This window comes from Eumetopias jubatus, unplaced genomic scaffold (assembly GCF_037043125.1).
Source record: "Eumetopias jubatus isolate StellerSeaLion01/CBP00866 unplaced genomic scaffold, mEumJub1_p1.0 scaffold_11, whole genome shotgun sequence".
Taxonomy (NCBI): domain Eukaryota; kingdom Metazoa; phylum Chordata; class Mammalia; order Carnivora; family Otariidae; genus Eumetopias; species Eumetopias jubatus.
The window spans coordinates 29,590,584-29,605,348 of NW_028274817.1; the positions used below are offsets into that span (position 1 = coordinate 29,590,584).

General features: G+C 42.1%; 1 protein-coding gene across 5 annotated transcripts in view; it reads right to left on the reverse strand.

Annotated features, from left to right (window-relative positions):
- DOCK11 (dedicator of cytokinesis 11) overlaps nucleotides 1–14,765 on the reverse strand; it is a 185,504-nt gene that overhangs the window by 21,967 nt on the left and 148,772 nt on the right. For all 5 annotated transcript variants that reach the window (XR_003606828.2, XM_028087762.2, XM_028087761.2 and 2 more), the window contains 2 exons: nucleotides 10,479–10,585; nucleotides 2,079–2,201 (listed from right to left, as the gene is read on the reverse strand). Coding sequence is in view for 4 of the 5 variants with exons in the window: in XM_028087762.2 (XP_027943563.1) it covers nucleotides 2,079–2,201; nucleotides 10,479–10,585 (230 nt within the window). In the remaining variant the exon portion in view is untranslated. The remainder of the gene's footprint in view (nucleotides 1–2,078; nucleotides 2,202–10,478; nucleotides 10,586–14,765) is intronic.

The window sequence follows — 14,765 nt, forward strand, 5'->3', positions numbered from 1 at the left end:
TGAATGATCCTGAATTGTACACTTTAAAATGGCTAATTGTATGTTCTGTTCTGAATTTCACCTCAATAAAAAAGGGAGCACAGAAACAGTTGAGCTCAATTGGAGGGAAAATTTCCTTATCTTTACGGCTGCTATCTCTGACACTTTTCAGCCCATCCCATAAAGATACAGTGAAACATTATACATCAGTGTCCTAGAAACAATGACTACGTCTCGTGTAGAACGCCAGGGGATCTGCACGGACCTTCACAAGCCTCCAGGGAAACAGGAGTAGTGTCCCTATAGAAAATATCGTTTCCTCTCAAGTGTAGAGAAGATGTATTTTTCTTTCTTCCCTGTTAGTTGAGTAGCAAAATGCTCCCTGGGTTTCTAACAGCCTGATCTTCAAGCTAGTAAGAAAGTAGGTACTATGGACATTTTACAAAGGTTCTTAGGATATAATGCTTTGAGAAAAGGAGCAATGCCATTTCTTTTCTTTTCTTTTTTTAAAAGATTTTATTTCTTATTTGAGAGAGGGAGAGGGAGAAGCAGGCTCCCCACCAAGCAGAGAGCCTGACATAGGGCTCGATCCCAGGACCCTGGGATCATGACCTGAGCTGAAGGCAGATACTTCACCGACTGAGCCGCCCAGGCGCCCCTGCCATTTCTTTTCTTGTCTCATGGGCTATTTTTTGCCACCTCTATGACCTAGGTTGAATTATTCAGCTCTTGCTTATTCACAGAATCACTTGAACTCCATTATGGTTTTTCAGGCATGTCCCATATACACCACAAGTATGGCTTTTGAGAGACAGGCCTAGAACCTGGGAAGAAAAAGTGAGTTGGACCAGAGCCAGTCTGAAGCAGAGATTAGAACCCTATGCAGATGGTCTTAAATGGATGTGTTTCCCCTCTGGGAGACTTCTTCAACAATGAAAGCGTGCTTGCTATACATAAGAATAAATGGCTTTGCTTTAAAAAAAAGGGGGGGCTTGAATCCTAAATCACCCCTTCCCAGCACAGTAGGGGTAGAAATTATGATACAGACTCAGAGACTTGAATATAAAACATTCCTATTCAGTGTGGTTGGCAACAGGTGTTCATTATATACTAGTCTATTTTTTTTTAAGATTTTATTTATCCATTTGAGAGAGACACGGAGAGAGCACCAACAGGGGGAGGGGCGGAGGGAGAGGGAGAAGCAGGCTCCCCGCTGAGCAGAGAGCCCGACATGGGACTTGATCCCAGGACCCTGAGATCACGTCCCAAGCTGAAGTCAGACACTCAACCGGCTGAACCACCCAGGAGCCCCACTACTAGCCTTTATTAATTACCCTTTATCAACAGCTTTGGCTGGCAGACTAAATTGGAAAAACTCCTCATGGCAGGACTACTACTAGTGTCTTGATTACCTCCCCCAATCTCAGCTGCCAGCACCTTTGGTCTTCTCGGGGCAACACAGAAATTCAGTAGCTCTGGGGCGCCTGGGTGGCTCAGTTCTTAAGCGTCTGCCTTGGGCTCAGGTCGTGATCCCGGGGTCCTGGGATCGAGCCCTGCATCGGGCTCCCTGCTCAGCGGGAAGCCTGCTTCTCCCTCTCCCACTCCCCCTGCTTGTGTTCCCTCTCTCGCTGTGTCTCTCTCTGTAAATAAATAAATAAAATCTTTAAAAAATAATAAGTTCAGTAGCTTTTTTGCGTGAAGGTTTGGTGAAGACAACACTGAATTTTTTATGCCCTGAGGGGAAAGGGGGAGGGAGTGCTAGATTAAAATGTTTTAAGAACCACTTATATAATCAAAATTTAAACTTAATTTCATTTGGAAAACTTATATGAAAGTAAGGTAGAATTCTCATTTTAGGATTCCACAGGATTTTCAAGGATAGGAACTTTCAGATTGGACAAATGTGTCAAAATGACACAGTTAAGTATCTATATTCTATAATAAAATACAAATGCCACAATACAATGAACCTTCTAATTTTGAGAGGACACATAGTAGAGGGATAGTGACATAACTACATGACTGGTTTGTTTTTTTTTTTTCCAAGACCAAAATAAAATGTAGTTGAGGCCAATGATGCAAATGTTTAAATTACCTACCTCAAATTCACGACGTTTCTCATAAATTGGAATGATCAACTTGGAAATCTCAGAAATCACTTCATAACGTTCTGCTTTCCATAAGCCATCCACACATTGTTCTAGCAACTCCAGCAACACTTCCTGCATTAAGAGCAAAATGCAATCAGGAATTAGAGATGGTTTGACAGTTCTGGGCAAATAAATTCTGAACCATTTCAAGTTCACAGAGAACAAACAGAATGTGCACCGAAGGAGTAGGGCTTATGTAACTCTATTTTCTAAATCAAATACTTGAAATACTTGAAATGGAAACCCTTCTTAAAATTAGGAGAGTAATCCCTGACCATAGTGAAGTGTACCTATTTATTTTGTTCACTCACACAATGAAGATGTTAACTGTACTTACAAATGTCACCCATTAAGGAGTATCTTTAAAAGGGGATGCATTGTTTGTTCCAAATGGGAGAATGAATGAAGGTCTGATGGGATAAACCCCACTAAGCTTATGAATGTTCATTGTTTTTTTTTTTATCCTGAAGTTATATTTACACATAATATAACAGGGTCTTAAGAAGAGTTGACAACTTTTAAAGCTCTTGTGTTAGCGATATGGATGTTTATGAAAATGAAGCTTTTGGTAAAGAATGTTTCCTTCCTGGCTGCTGGCCCTAGAATTGGGGAGAATGAGAGCATAATAGCTCAAGACAGAGACCTCTGACCATGGCAGAATGATTACAGCTGCGACAAATTATTTTATGACCCACCATCTCATGTTCTCAACAATAAGGAGATGAAGCCCATTTCTGCGGCTAGCCGTAAGTCTTAACAGCTTGTTTCTATCTTGAAGACATGCTCTTGAGATTTACAGAACTGAATGCTAAAACGGCTCTTCCTGTATGCCCTTTAGGCAATTTTGAACTCAACTTCTTCCTAAACTGGTTCTTTCACTTGGGTTTTTCCTAGTCAGCCAGGGCAACACCCTACGAGCCCTGAGCTAGAAAACTGAAGCGTAGTTTTGACTCAGCTCCTGGGATGGGTTCAAGGGTGTCCCTCAGAAAGAGATGTTGAAGTCCTAACCCCCCAGTTACCAGAAGGCCAGAATGTCACCTTATTTGGAAACAGGGTCACTGTGTATATAATTAATTACGGCACAGTGATACTGGAGTAGGGTGGGCCCTTAATCCAATATGGCTGGGATCCTCACAAGAAGACAGGGACTCAGGGAGGACCCCACGTGACTACAGAGGCAGAGTCTGGAGTAACGCAGCTCCAGGTCAAGGAACGCCAGAGACCAGCTAGGAAGAGGCAAGGAAAGATTGTCCCCACAGTGTCAGAGGGGAACATGGTCTGCTGACACCCTGATTTCAGACTTCTAGATGCTTGAGCTGTGAGACGATACGTGTGTGCCCTCTGTTAACAGCAGCCCTGGAGAACCAATGTGCTCTCTCTCCAGTCATCCTCTCATCAGCTCATCACCAACTTCTGCCAGTTTGACTTCCTAAATATTTCTCAAATCTGACTCTTCCTCCACTTCTACTCTCACTGCTAAAGTTTAAGACCGTGTCATTTTTTTTTCTAATTGGTCTTCCCGCCTCCAGCCTCGACACTTATAAATCTATCTGCCGTAGGCTTGGGATTCCAAGGCAAACCAGACCATGTCCCTCTCCCCTTCTTAAAATCTCATCATGGCTGCCCCTTCGTTCACAGAGCAAAGGACAAGTTCTTTCATTTGGCACACGAGGCTTGCAATGGTCTGGCCGATGCTTCTATAATCTCATCATTCACCATGCGCAGCCTTGTACTTTATGCTCCAACAACAATGAGCTACTAGTAGTTTCCCTGCCCTCACTCTGTGCCTTTGTTCATGCTATGCCCTCTGCCCTTTACACCGCTTCACTTGGTTAACCTCTTTAAGACGGCTTAGGTATCACCTCTTCTGGGACCCTTCTCCTGATCAATACAGACCAGCAAAACACTAGATACCTTTTATCCTGCTCTGAGAATTCACTGGGTGGATATACATCCCTCTACTTGCCCATTATCTATGTATCTGACTTTCCAAATAGGCTGTGACTCTTCAAGAGTAGTAACAGTATCTTATTTATATTGGTTTCTTTAGTCATCAGTATACTGGCAGTGCCAAGTCGTTGTTCATTAAATGTTGCTACTTGAAGAACTGTATATTAACATTTACTAGCCAAATTAAAATTTCTAGCAACAGTGGGAAGGAAGGACTTTGGGGGAATTAAAAATCTTTTACAAACTAGTGAGACCCAGAAATGTAAAGGTGGTTTTTAATAGGGAAGAAAAATTCACCGTAATATATAGGACAAAGCAGGATACAAGAGAAAAATGGTACCTCCAACAATAGATACAGAAAAAGCACTTGAAAAAAATCAACATCCCTTCATGATATTAAAAAAGAACTCTCAGCAAACAAGAACGAGACGGGATCATCCTCAATCTGATAAAGGGCATCTACAAAACCTACAGGCTGGACACTCTTCTCATAAGTTTGAGAACGAGTCAAAATGTCTGCTCTCACCACTTGAATTCGACATGATGCTGAAGGTGCCAGCCAGTGCAACATGGCAACAGAGAGAGAAAAGGCATATAGATTGGCGAATGTAAAACTGTCTGTGCAGATGACATGATTGTGTACATAGAAAAGCCTAAGGAATACACAAACCACTAAAACGAATATGCGTATTTAGCGAGGTGGCAGATCGTAAGAGCAACATACAAAAATCAATTGTATTGATATATATTAGCAACAATAAATTGAAAAAGAAATCAAGCAATACTATTTACAGTGGGAGCAAAACACCAATTATCTAACAATAAATCTAGCAAAAGACAATAAATCCAGCAAAGCTCTGAAAAAAATCACAAAATACCACCGGGAGAAATGAAAGATGACCAAAATAAAGGTTCACTGAAAGATTCAACTTTGTTAAGCTTGCCACTCTCCACATAAACTTAACAAAATCCCCCAAAAACTTCCAGCAGGCTATTTTGAGGAAATCCGAAGAGGATTCTGAATTTTATATGGAAATTCAAAGGATGTAGAATAGCCAAAATGACTTGGAAAAAAAAAAAGCTGGAGGGCTAACACTACCTGATTTCAAGACTTAGAAACTTAGAGTAATCAAGATGGTGTAATATTCATATCAAGATGGACAAACAGGTCAGTGCTACAGAACAGGGTCCAGAAATAGGCTGCACACATATAAAGAACTAAAATTTGACCAGGGTGCCAAGGAATTCAATCAGGCAAAAGGAAAGCTTCATTTTCCCCCGTATGGTGAGAACCATCTAAATATCTGCTTTCAACCTTGACCTCTATCTAATTCCACGCTCAAAAATGAATTTTAGATTACAGACCTAAATATAAAACTGATAAAGTTTATAGAAGAAAAGGTAAGGGGCGCCTGGCTGGCTCAGTCAGAGGAGTGTGTGACTCTTGATCTCGGGGTTGTGAGTTTGAACCCCACGTCGGGTGCAGAGATTACCTAAAAATAAAATCTTTAAAAAAAATGTAAGACAATACCTTTGCAATCTTGAGGTAAGCAAAGATTCCTCAGACCAGACACAAAAAGAACCAACCCCTAAAGATGGTAAATTGGGCTTCGTCAAAACCAAAACTTTTGGTTCAATAAAAGATTCAATTAAGAAATGAATAAACAGGGCACCTGGGTGGCTCAGTCGGTTAAGCGACTGCCTTTGGCTCGGGTCATGATCTCGGAGTCCTGGGATCGAGTCCCACATCGGGCTCCCGGCTCGGCAGAGAGCCTGCTTCTCCCTCTGACCCTATCCCCTCCCATGCTGTTTCTCTCTCTCTCTCTCTCTCAAATAAATAAAATCTTAAAAAAACATGAATAAACAAAGATAAATCTGCAGCACATATATCTGACAAAGAACTTATATCCAGAATATATTAAAAAAATGCCTACAAATCAACAATAAAAAAATTAACAATGCCATTTCTAAAAATGGGCAAAAGACTTGAACACACATTTCACAAAAGAAGATAGATGAAAGGCAAAGAAGCACATGAAAAAGTGCTCAACATCATTAGTTAATAGGAAAATATAAATAATGGGGTGCCTGTGTGGCTCAGGAGGTTAAGTGTCCGACTCTTGACCTCAGCTCAGGTCTCAGTCTCAGGGTCGTGAGTTCAAGCCCTGCGTTGGGCTCCACACCCAGTGTGGAGACTATTAAAAAAAAGGAAAATATAAGTTAAAAACACAATGAGATACCAATTCACGCCTAATAGAATGGCAAAAAAAAGATTAGCCACATCAGATGTTGGTGAAGATGTGGAGCAACTGAAACTCTCGTCCATTCCTGGGGGAAGTATAAAATGGTCCAACCACTTTGAAAAACTCTTTGGCAATTTCTTGTAAGATTAAATACACAACTTCCCTAGGATCTAGCAATTTTACTTCTAGGTATTTACCCAAGAATAATGAAAGCATATGTCCACAAAAGGTCATAGATAAGAATGTTTAGAGCAGCCTTATTCATAACAGCCCTGAAGTGGAAACAATCCAAAATTCATCAACAGGAGAATGGGTTAAAAAAAAAAAATCAGTTATCGGGCGCCTGGGTGGCTCAGTTGGTTAAGCGACTGCCTTCGGCTCAGGTCATGATCCTGGAGTCCCTGGATTGAGTCCCGCATCGGGCTCCCTGCTTGGCAGGGAGTCTGCTTCTCCCTCTGACCCTCCCCCTTCTCGTGTGCTCGCTCTCTCTCATTCTCTTTCTCTCTCTCTCAAATAAATAAATAAAATCTTTAAAAAAAATCAGTCATCAATACAATGGAATACTATTTAGTAACGAAAAAGAACAAACTTTTGATATACTCAACAACATGGATGTATCTCAAAAACATTAGGTTAAGCAAAAGAAGCCAGACACAGAAGGGTCTGTACTGAATGGAGTGAATGATTCCATTTTTATGACACCAAAACAGGCAAAAGTAATCTATGGTGATAGAAATTAGGTGGGGGGGAGGGGAGACTGACTGGAGATGGGCATAAGAGAACCTTCTGTGAGGATGGATATATTCTATTTCTTGTTTCTGCTGGGAAGTTAAACGGATGTATACAACTGCCAAAATTCATCAAACTGTTCACTTAGGAATGTGTTAATTACATCTTTAAAAAATTGGAGGGAGAGATGAACCATGAGAGACTATGGACTCTGAGAAACAAACAGGGTTTTAGAGGGGAGGGGGGAGGGGGGATTGGTTAGCCCCGTGATGGGTATTAAGGAGGGCACGTACTGCATGGAGCACTGGGTGTTATAAGAAAACAATGGATAGTGGATCACCACATCAAAAACTAATGATGTATTGCATGGTGACTAACATAACATAATTTTTAAAAATTAAAATAAATAAATAAATAAATAAATAAACAAATAAATAAAAACTAGTGCAAATCATGGGACGCCTGGGTGGCTCAGTCAGTTAAGCATCTGCCTTCAGCTCAGGTCATGATCCCAGGGTCCTGGGATTGAGCCCCGCATCGGGCTCCCTGCTCCACAGGGAGCCTGCTTCTCCCTCTCCCTCTGTGGCTCCCCCTGCTTGTGTGTGCTCTCTCGCTCTCTCTCTCTGACAAATAAATAAATAAAATCTTTTAAAAAATAAATAAAAACTATTGCAAATCAAAGGTCAGGAAAGCAGTTTTAGAAACAAATTAATTTCATCCTTATCGGTTTAATTCATATATTTAAATTCAGGCACTAAATAGACAACCATTTGTACTTTTCATTTCAATGAAGCTCATAAATCAGCATCAGTTATTTTTCCTTCGGCTCGGGCATGAGGACGAAGGCTTCTTCCATAAGCTGAAACATACAAAGGCTCTTTTTGAACATGATTCTATCTGTATACATCAAATAAAATGTGTAAATTATTACTGTAGAACACACAAGAGTTCCAACAAATGTGTTTACATAGAAAACAGATTATAGCTCTTGACTAATAAGAAATGTTGCCACTCTCCTTGAAAAGTATTAGAGTCAGGCTCAAGGCTATTTCTGTGAATAAGGTGAAGCTGTTATTTGGACGACAAGAATGTAACTTCAGTTATGCTCAACCATTTATCTTCCGTGAACTCCGCTGAGTCCTTCCACTGTCAGCCCATAACAACTGGAAGTCTCTGGAAAATCATTTAAGTCTAACTAAGACCAAAAAAAAGTGAATTAACTTACCCAAGGCTTCACAGTCAAGAATTGAGCTGGAATTAAAATTCAAGTTTCTACATGCTGTAAATATCTACTCTTCTAGGTTCTGGGGTAAAAGGTAACGTCACTGTCAAGTAGGTCAACCATCAAGTCTGACATTTGTGTAGTACTTAATGAGCCACAAAGAGCTTTCACATTTATTTTTTTTTTAAGATTTTATTTATTTATTTGACAGAGAGAGACACGGCGAGAGAGGGAACACAAGCAGGGGGAGTGGGAGAGGGAGAAGCAGACTTCCCGCGGAGCGGAGAGCCCGATGTGGGACTCGATCCCAGGACACTGGGACCATGCCCTGAGCCGAAGGCAGTTGCTTAACGACTGAGCCACCCAGGCGCCCCTTTCACATTTATTTTGAAGTGACCCGGATGGTATTGTCTTTATGTTACTGATGAGGCAAGAGACCCATATAGAAATAGTTAAAGCTTCTAGGCATGTGATTTTAGCTAAATGAACGAGAGCTAACTTAAGATTGTCTTGTATTAAAAAAACAAAACAAAACAAAACAATTCAGGACGCCTGGGTGGCTCAGTTGGTTAAGCGGCTGCCTTCGGCTCAGGTCATGATCCCAGAGTCCTGGGATCGAGCCCCACGTTGGGTTCCTTGCTCAACGGGGAGCCTGCTTCTCCCTCTGCCTGCTGCTCCCCCTGCTTGTGCTCTCTCTGACAAGTAAATAAATAAAATCTTTAAAAAAAAAAAACCAATTCATAAAGTATATCTGTCACTTCAACCTGATTGCTTACGTTTCTTAATACAACTCTAAAACATGTATTTCTATGGGACTACAACCCCTTAAATTTCTGTTTTTGTTCATTTTCCATCTTCCCATTCTTTGCAAACTTCTCTGTGGTTTGGTCTTTGGTTCTCTGGTTTTCACTGGCTACGTCATCTCCCATCCTCACTCTGCTTTGGTTCTCACACAGATGACTTCCAGATGTGGCTCTCCAACCCTGATCTCTCTCCTCAGATTTGGTTCCAAACTTCTAACGGCCTGACGGTTATTTCCATTTTGATACATTCCTATTTCAAATTCAACACACGTCAAAAACGGAATTCATCATCTTCCCTGGGAAAATCATCCACCTGTAGTTTTTCTGGAATATCCAAACCCAAAAGCTCAGAGCTACCTTTGACTCTTCCCTTCCCACAGCCAGCAGGCCTTCCTCCTTTCTTCGTAGTGTTTCATGACTCTGTCAGCGGGTGGGTTTTGGCCCTGACCGCCTCATGTCTGGACTCCCGGGCAGCCCTCTCTCTAGCTCCCGTGTTACCGCCAAGTTACCCTCTCCTCTTGGTTGCTCTCATCCTGCCATGGTTCTGCCCCCAAAACTTTGAGAGCAATTCAACATTCTGCTGGATAAAGCCCAAACATTCAAATTTTCTCAAAAATCTGACCTCAACTACTTCTCTCTGTGAACCCAACTGGGTTTAGCTGAAAGGATCCATTCTACTGCCCCAATGCCTTACACTTTCCCACCTGCAGCTGTCGACCCTGCTGGTCTCCTCTGTTAGACCACCTTCATGGTGCCCTCTTTCTTCACCCCACCCCTCTCTAATCACAGCTCACTGCTCTACCTCAGCTCAAAGGCATCTCTCTCACCTTTGACTTTATGTGGAACAGTTCACTGTGTATATTATTCAAATGGCATGGTCTTGTTTTTTTTTTTTTCCCATTCCGTGTAGGTAGACATTGGAGGTCAGGGTTTGGCCCTCGCTAATTATTTTATAGCGCCTACATCATCAGCTCCAGAGCCTTGCTCCTAAGTCAATAAATATTTGTTGACTGACGACTGAAGCCGTTTGATATCCTTATGAAGTTTACAGCAGAAATGTTCCATTTCTGAAAAAGACTCTTATGCATACTCTGCTTAGCTGTTACACTGTGAGCTATAATTTTTATGGAAATTTTTCTGAAGCATGTTGACCCTGATCTGGTTACTGGGATGGTTATTTGAAGATGATAAATATCGCCTCTCTAAAGCCAGACAATAGGAACAGTTCCAGAGGCAGGGTTCCACATTCCAAATAGGGACATCTCTGCCCTGGGCAGTTTTCATGCTTACAGTTCATTGGTCCTTAGTTCCCTTCCCAATTAAGTTAGCTGTAATAATTTTTTAATATAAATTTTAAGAAGTTAAATTTATATAACTGGCATTGCAGGCCCTGGAATCTTACTTCACTATAATGGACATCCATCATTCCAGCATCTTCTTTCATTGCTCCTTCTTCATCTATATTGGGAGTAATTTTCTTGAAGGCTGAACATCCACTGGGGAATAATTCTGTATGAATAGAAAGCAGTGAAAGGAATTTAATTTTTAAAAAAAGCATTTTGTAAATAACAGCTTTACTAGGACTGGTTACCCTTAAAAACAAACGCAGATATTTTTGTGCCAATCAAAAATCCTAAGTGCAATTTTCAGTCTGTAAAGAATTTTACAGATGATTCCCATCTACCACACATTTTACCAGTCTTTTCCCCCAAAATGCGAGCTCAAGTTACCAACAAGTAAGTTTCCTTCTCGGACTCTGCATCATCTCCAATGGCTAGTATAGTCAATGTTTTCCTGGTGTCATCTAACACTTTGATCCTGTATGTTTCTGGTTTGTCCCCTGATCAAGGAGGGCGTGTACTTTTCAGGTAACCAGAGAATAAACTTTTGTCACCATTTCTAGTTCCTAATTTCACTGTAGAACTGGAAAAGGAAGTGGGTTGTTGGAGGAAGCCTAGCCTAGGACTTGTAAGAGAGGCAGAAAGAGAAAACATGTGGCAGGGCTGAAGCATCCTTGGAGAAGAGGGGCAGGCACTGGGAGAACTGGAGCTTTCGGAGTTCGAGGGCTTCAGGTCTATCACTAGTTGCGTGATTCAAGACCTGCTCATCTCTCCAGAAGTGTAAAAATTTCATCGGTTGTAAAACAGAGAGAACAGCTACTTCGTGAGAATTAAAGGAAATGCAAAGTGTTTAGAACAGAACCTAGCGTATAGGGAGTGCTGAATGAGTTATTAATGACCAAAGCTACCAATAAATAGATGGGTTTTTCCAAGATTGGACAATTGTTGCCAGCTGGTATAGTCAGGCTACAGCTGGGCCCCTGGAAAGCAGCAAGTGAGCCCAAGCTGAGAACAGCTGCTGTAGGATCGTGAACCAAATGGTTCCTGTCCAGCGAGAGTCTAGGTAGAGAAGGCAGGCCACGCGGCTGCCCTACACACTCTGGACAGGGGAACATGTGCAAACAGCTCTTGTCATGGCTGCCTTTATTTACCCGTCTGTAAGTGGGCTGTAATTTAAGAGTTACAGGAAATCCAGGCTCCTTATAAAAGAATCTGCTAGTCAGTGAAAAGTGGCTGGTCACAAGCGAATAAAGACTGTTGCAATCTATTGTTCTATAACCTCTAGAATAGTGGTGCTTAGAAAGCATGATCTACTCACAGCTAAAGCGCTGGAAAGCTTCCCGAGGTTAGAGGCTGGGGGGGGGGGGGGGGGAAAGAAGGAAGATTTAAGAGTCAGACTTCGTATTTAGGAGATTTCTCAGAATTCTGGGACAAAAAAAAAAAAAGATCAGGTATTGGGGCTTGGATTTTGCCAACTCCTCTTGTCTAAATGAAAGCTAACTGGACATACGCCATCTGGTAAGAGGCTTGATGGAGCGGGAGTTAACAAGTAAGCACCATGCTTCTGTGAGAGAATCAGAGAGAGACAGAATTCGGGCGAGGGAATATGGGGTCATTCTGAAGTCCTTCTTCAAGAATGGAGAAACACATTGGGGGCAATCAGTGGATTTCTGTGAAGGAAGGAGAAGCAGAAATGAAAATGAGATTGACTTTGACCCAATGGACTTTAGGGCCGTTTTTGTTCAAAGAAATTAGGTAATAAAAGATACTGAAGATAGGGCATGACACACTCCGTTTCTGAAGATAAGCATGCCTCAAATGGTCTGTGATAGACTTCTAGGAGCAGTCTATTCAAAGCGCTGGACCACAACAAGATAAAGAACCGGCACCAGAACGTAAATCAATACATTTTTTCCTTCTTCGAGGAAGTCTACGGGGGAACGAATGTCCACTGAATTAAATATGCTCAGTGACATAGCTGATTTACATTTAGGATAATATTCTTAGTTTGCTGTGGACCAGTAACAGGTCTCAGATCGGCCACTCTCTGGGTAGTGCATCAGGAGAATGTTTTGAAATCGAGGAGAAAATGTCCCACTTGATCACCTCTGTGAAGTCAAGAGCCAGGCAGGAGGGAAGAGGGCCCCCAAAACTTGAGCGAAGCGATAAGAGTGTAGTCCTCGACAGAGAAAAACCGTCAGTCCCTGAAGGCCTCTGGCCGCTAGGTCCATGACTAGGGAAGAAATTCCCGTCTGCTCTGAGATTTATTGATTCCCAAATCTAGGATTCTTCTAGAATGCTGTGATTTAGGGGAGGACAAAAAGAGGCACACTCCTATGCCTGAGATCAGATGAGGCTACAGCACCGCAGGAGAGAGGCTTCTGGTATATATTTTAAGTAGAAGGAGGGCAAACTATGTTTTGTTTGTTTTTTCTTTCTCAGAAACTGACAGGTCAACACCCACTTCGAAGTTCGATGTCTGCTTCATCTGGCAGAAAGCCTACTGTTATGGATTGCTAGCCTCGAATTCCACTATTCTTGGTAAGTGTGTTATCTTGATTCCTATGCCTGATGACGTAACTTTACCTAGAAGAGACTATAACCCCTTGTTTGCTTAATTTATTAGCACCCACCAAACTATCCAATGATGTGAGGACCCTTTTGGTTGTGAGGGTCTTTAAAATGCTGGAAAGATTTTCAGATGAAGCAAGTTGCTGCGTCCAGAAGTGGCCAGTTGTATATACCCCAACAGAGGGAGGCATGCATTTCAGGAACCTCACATAGCCCTGTGTAGCATTACAGAAGGTGGTCTTCAAGAGTCTGCTATCGATCTTTCTGGTACATGACCTGGATTCCTGACCTTGCCCTTCATAGCTACAGCTTCTGGATTCCTGACTGCTGTCCCAGGGAAAGCAAGATGAAAACAGTCCAAGGACAGGCAACTACCCTGAGCACAAGTGATCCTAGGGGAAAAAAAAAAAGTGGGGAGGAGTTTGGAGGATGGGGCAGCAGTCCAAGCCTTGATAAAGTAAGACTGCTGGTCAGAAGAAGGCTAAGAGGTTGAGAGTCCTGAGAGGAGGGCAAAAGAGGGGAAAGGCTGTGATTGGCAAGGAATCGGGAAATAAAAAGCCTGTAGAACTTAAGCTATCAGACCCCGGGTACAAAGAGTTGAGAAAGGGAAGCAACATTACCCTATAAGGAATGAAAAGAACAGACTCTATGGGAAAGGAAATTCCTTTTTCTGGGTTGTTGGGGGAGCCCTCTAGGACGGAAGCTCTGTTGAACCTTGGACGCCAAAATGGGGGTGGAAGAATGCAGAGACTTGACGTTTGTCTTCCCGGGGCGGGGGGGGGGGGGGCTGGCGCACGCGGCGGAGAACAGTTGCGCCTGCCCTCAGGAAGAGAAGAAGGAGAGGTACATGAAGTCTAGCCTCCAAAGAAGGAGATGTAGAATATTTGGGGCTTCTCAGATAAAACAGAAATAGAGACATTTAGACCTGGTTTCTATTTTATATCCGTGGGGGTAAGAGTAACCAACACCCAATAAACATCACCACTTAGAGGTAACAGGTAAAAGGAAGAGAATGATAATGCCTAGGGTCCCTCTGGTAGGAAGAGCAAGAGCTTTGGCTGACTGAAAGAAGTGGGGGTGCGGGTGGCAGGGAGAACTGCACGTCTCCTTCCCCTTTCCAGTTCGGTGCCTGCAACATGAAAAAAAAGGATCTAGGTATAGGCCGTTGCTGGTCTTCTGGAGTCAGCCCCCCCCCACCGGAAACGGGGGGGGGGAAGGGCCCAAGCCTTTGCTTGTTAGGCAACCACCCAATGGGACAAACTAGTTTTTTTCCTTAAAAACTCTAAACAGGAGAACATCTGTCTTCAATATGTGAGCTGGTCGGTAGTATTTCATTTCATCTTGATTAAAAGAAGTGCTTTATAATGACTTCAAGAAAAATGGCATAGGAGTTTGAGAAAGCAAAATTTTTGCAATTGAGCTGTCAAAGATTTAAAATACCTTCTAACTCTCCTTCCCCTCTGTCTTCATGATCAAAGGACACTTAACAGTAGGAAGGTTGTGGAATTGCTCACTATTTTCATGAAGTAAGTCTGTCTTTAAGTGTTAATAAAACTTTTTTTTTTTCTTTTCTGCACTCAACTGTATACTTTTATTTACTGGGCAAATAATCCCGCTCTCATCTAGATCCTGAGGTTCTCAGACTGGATAACAGGTTAACGGATTAAGTTTTTAACTTGTGTTTTCAATTACTAGTCCGCATTGGTATAACTAGCATAGTTTAATCAGCTAATCACCAAAAGAAGGTGTTCTGGATTGTCGAAATGACTAAAGCCAAG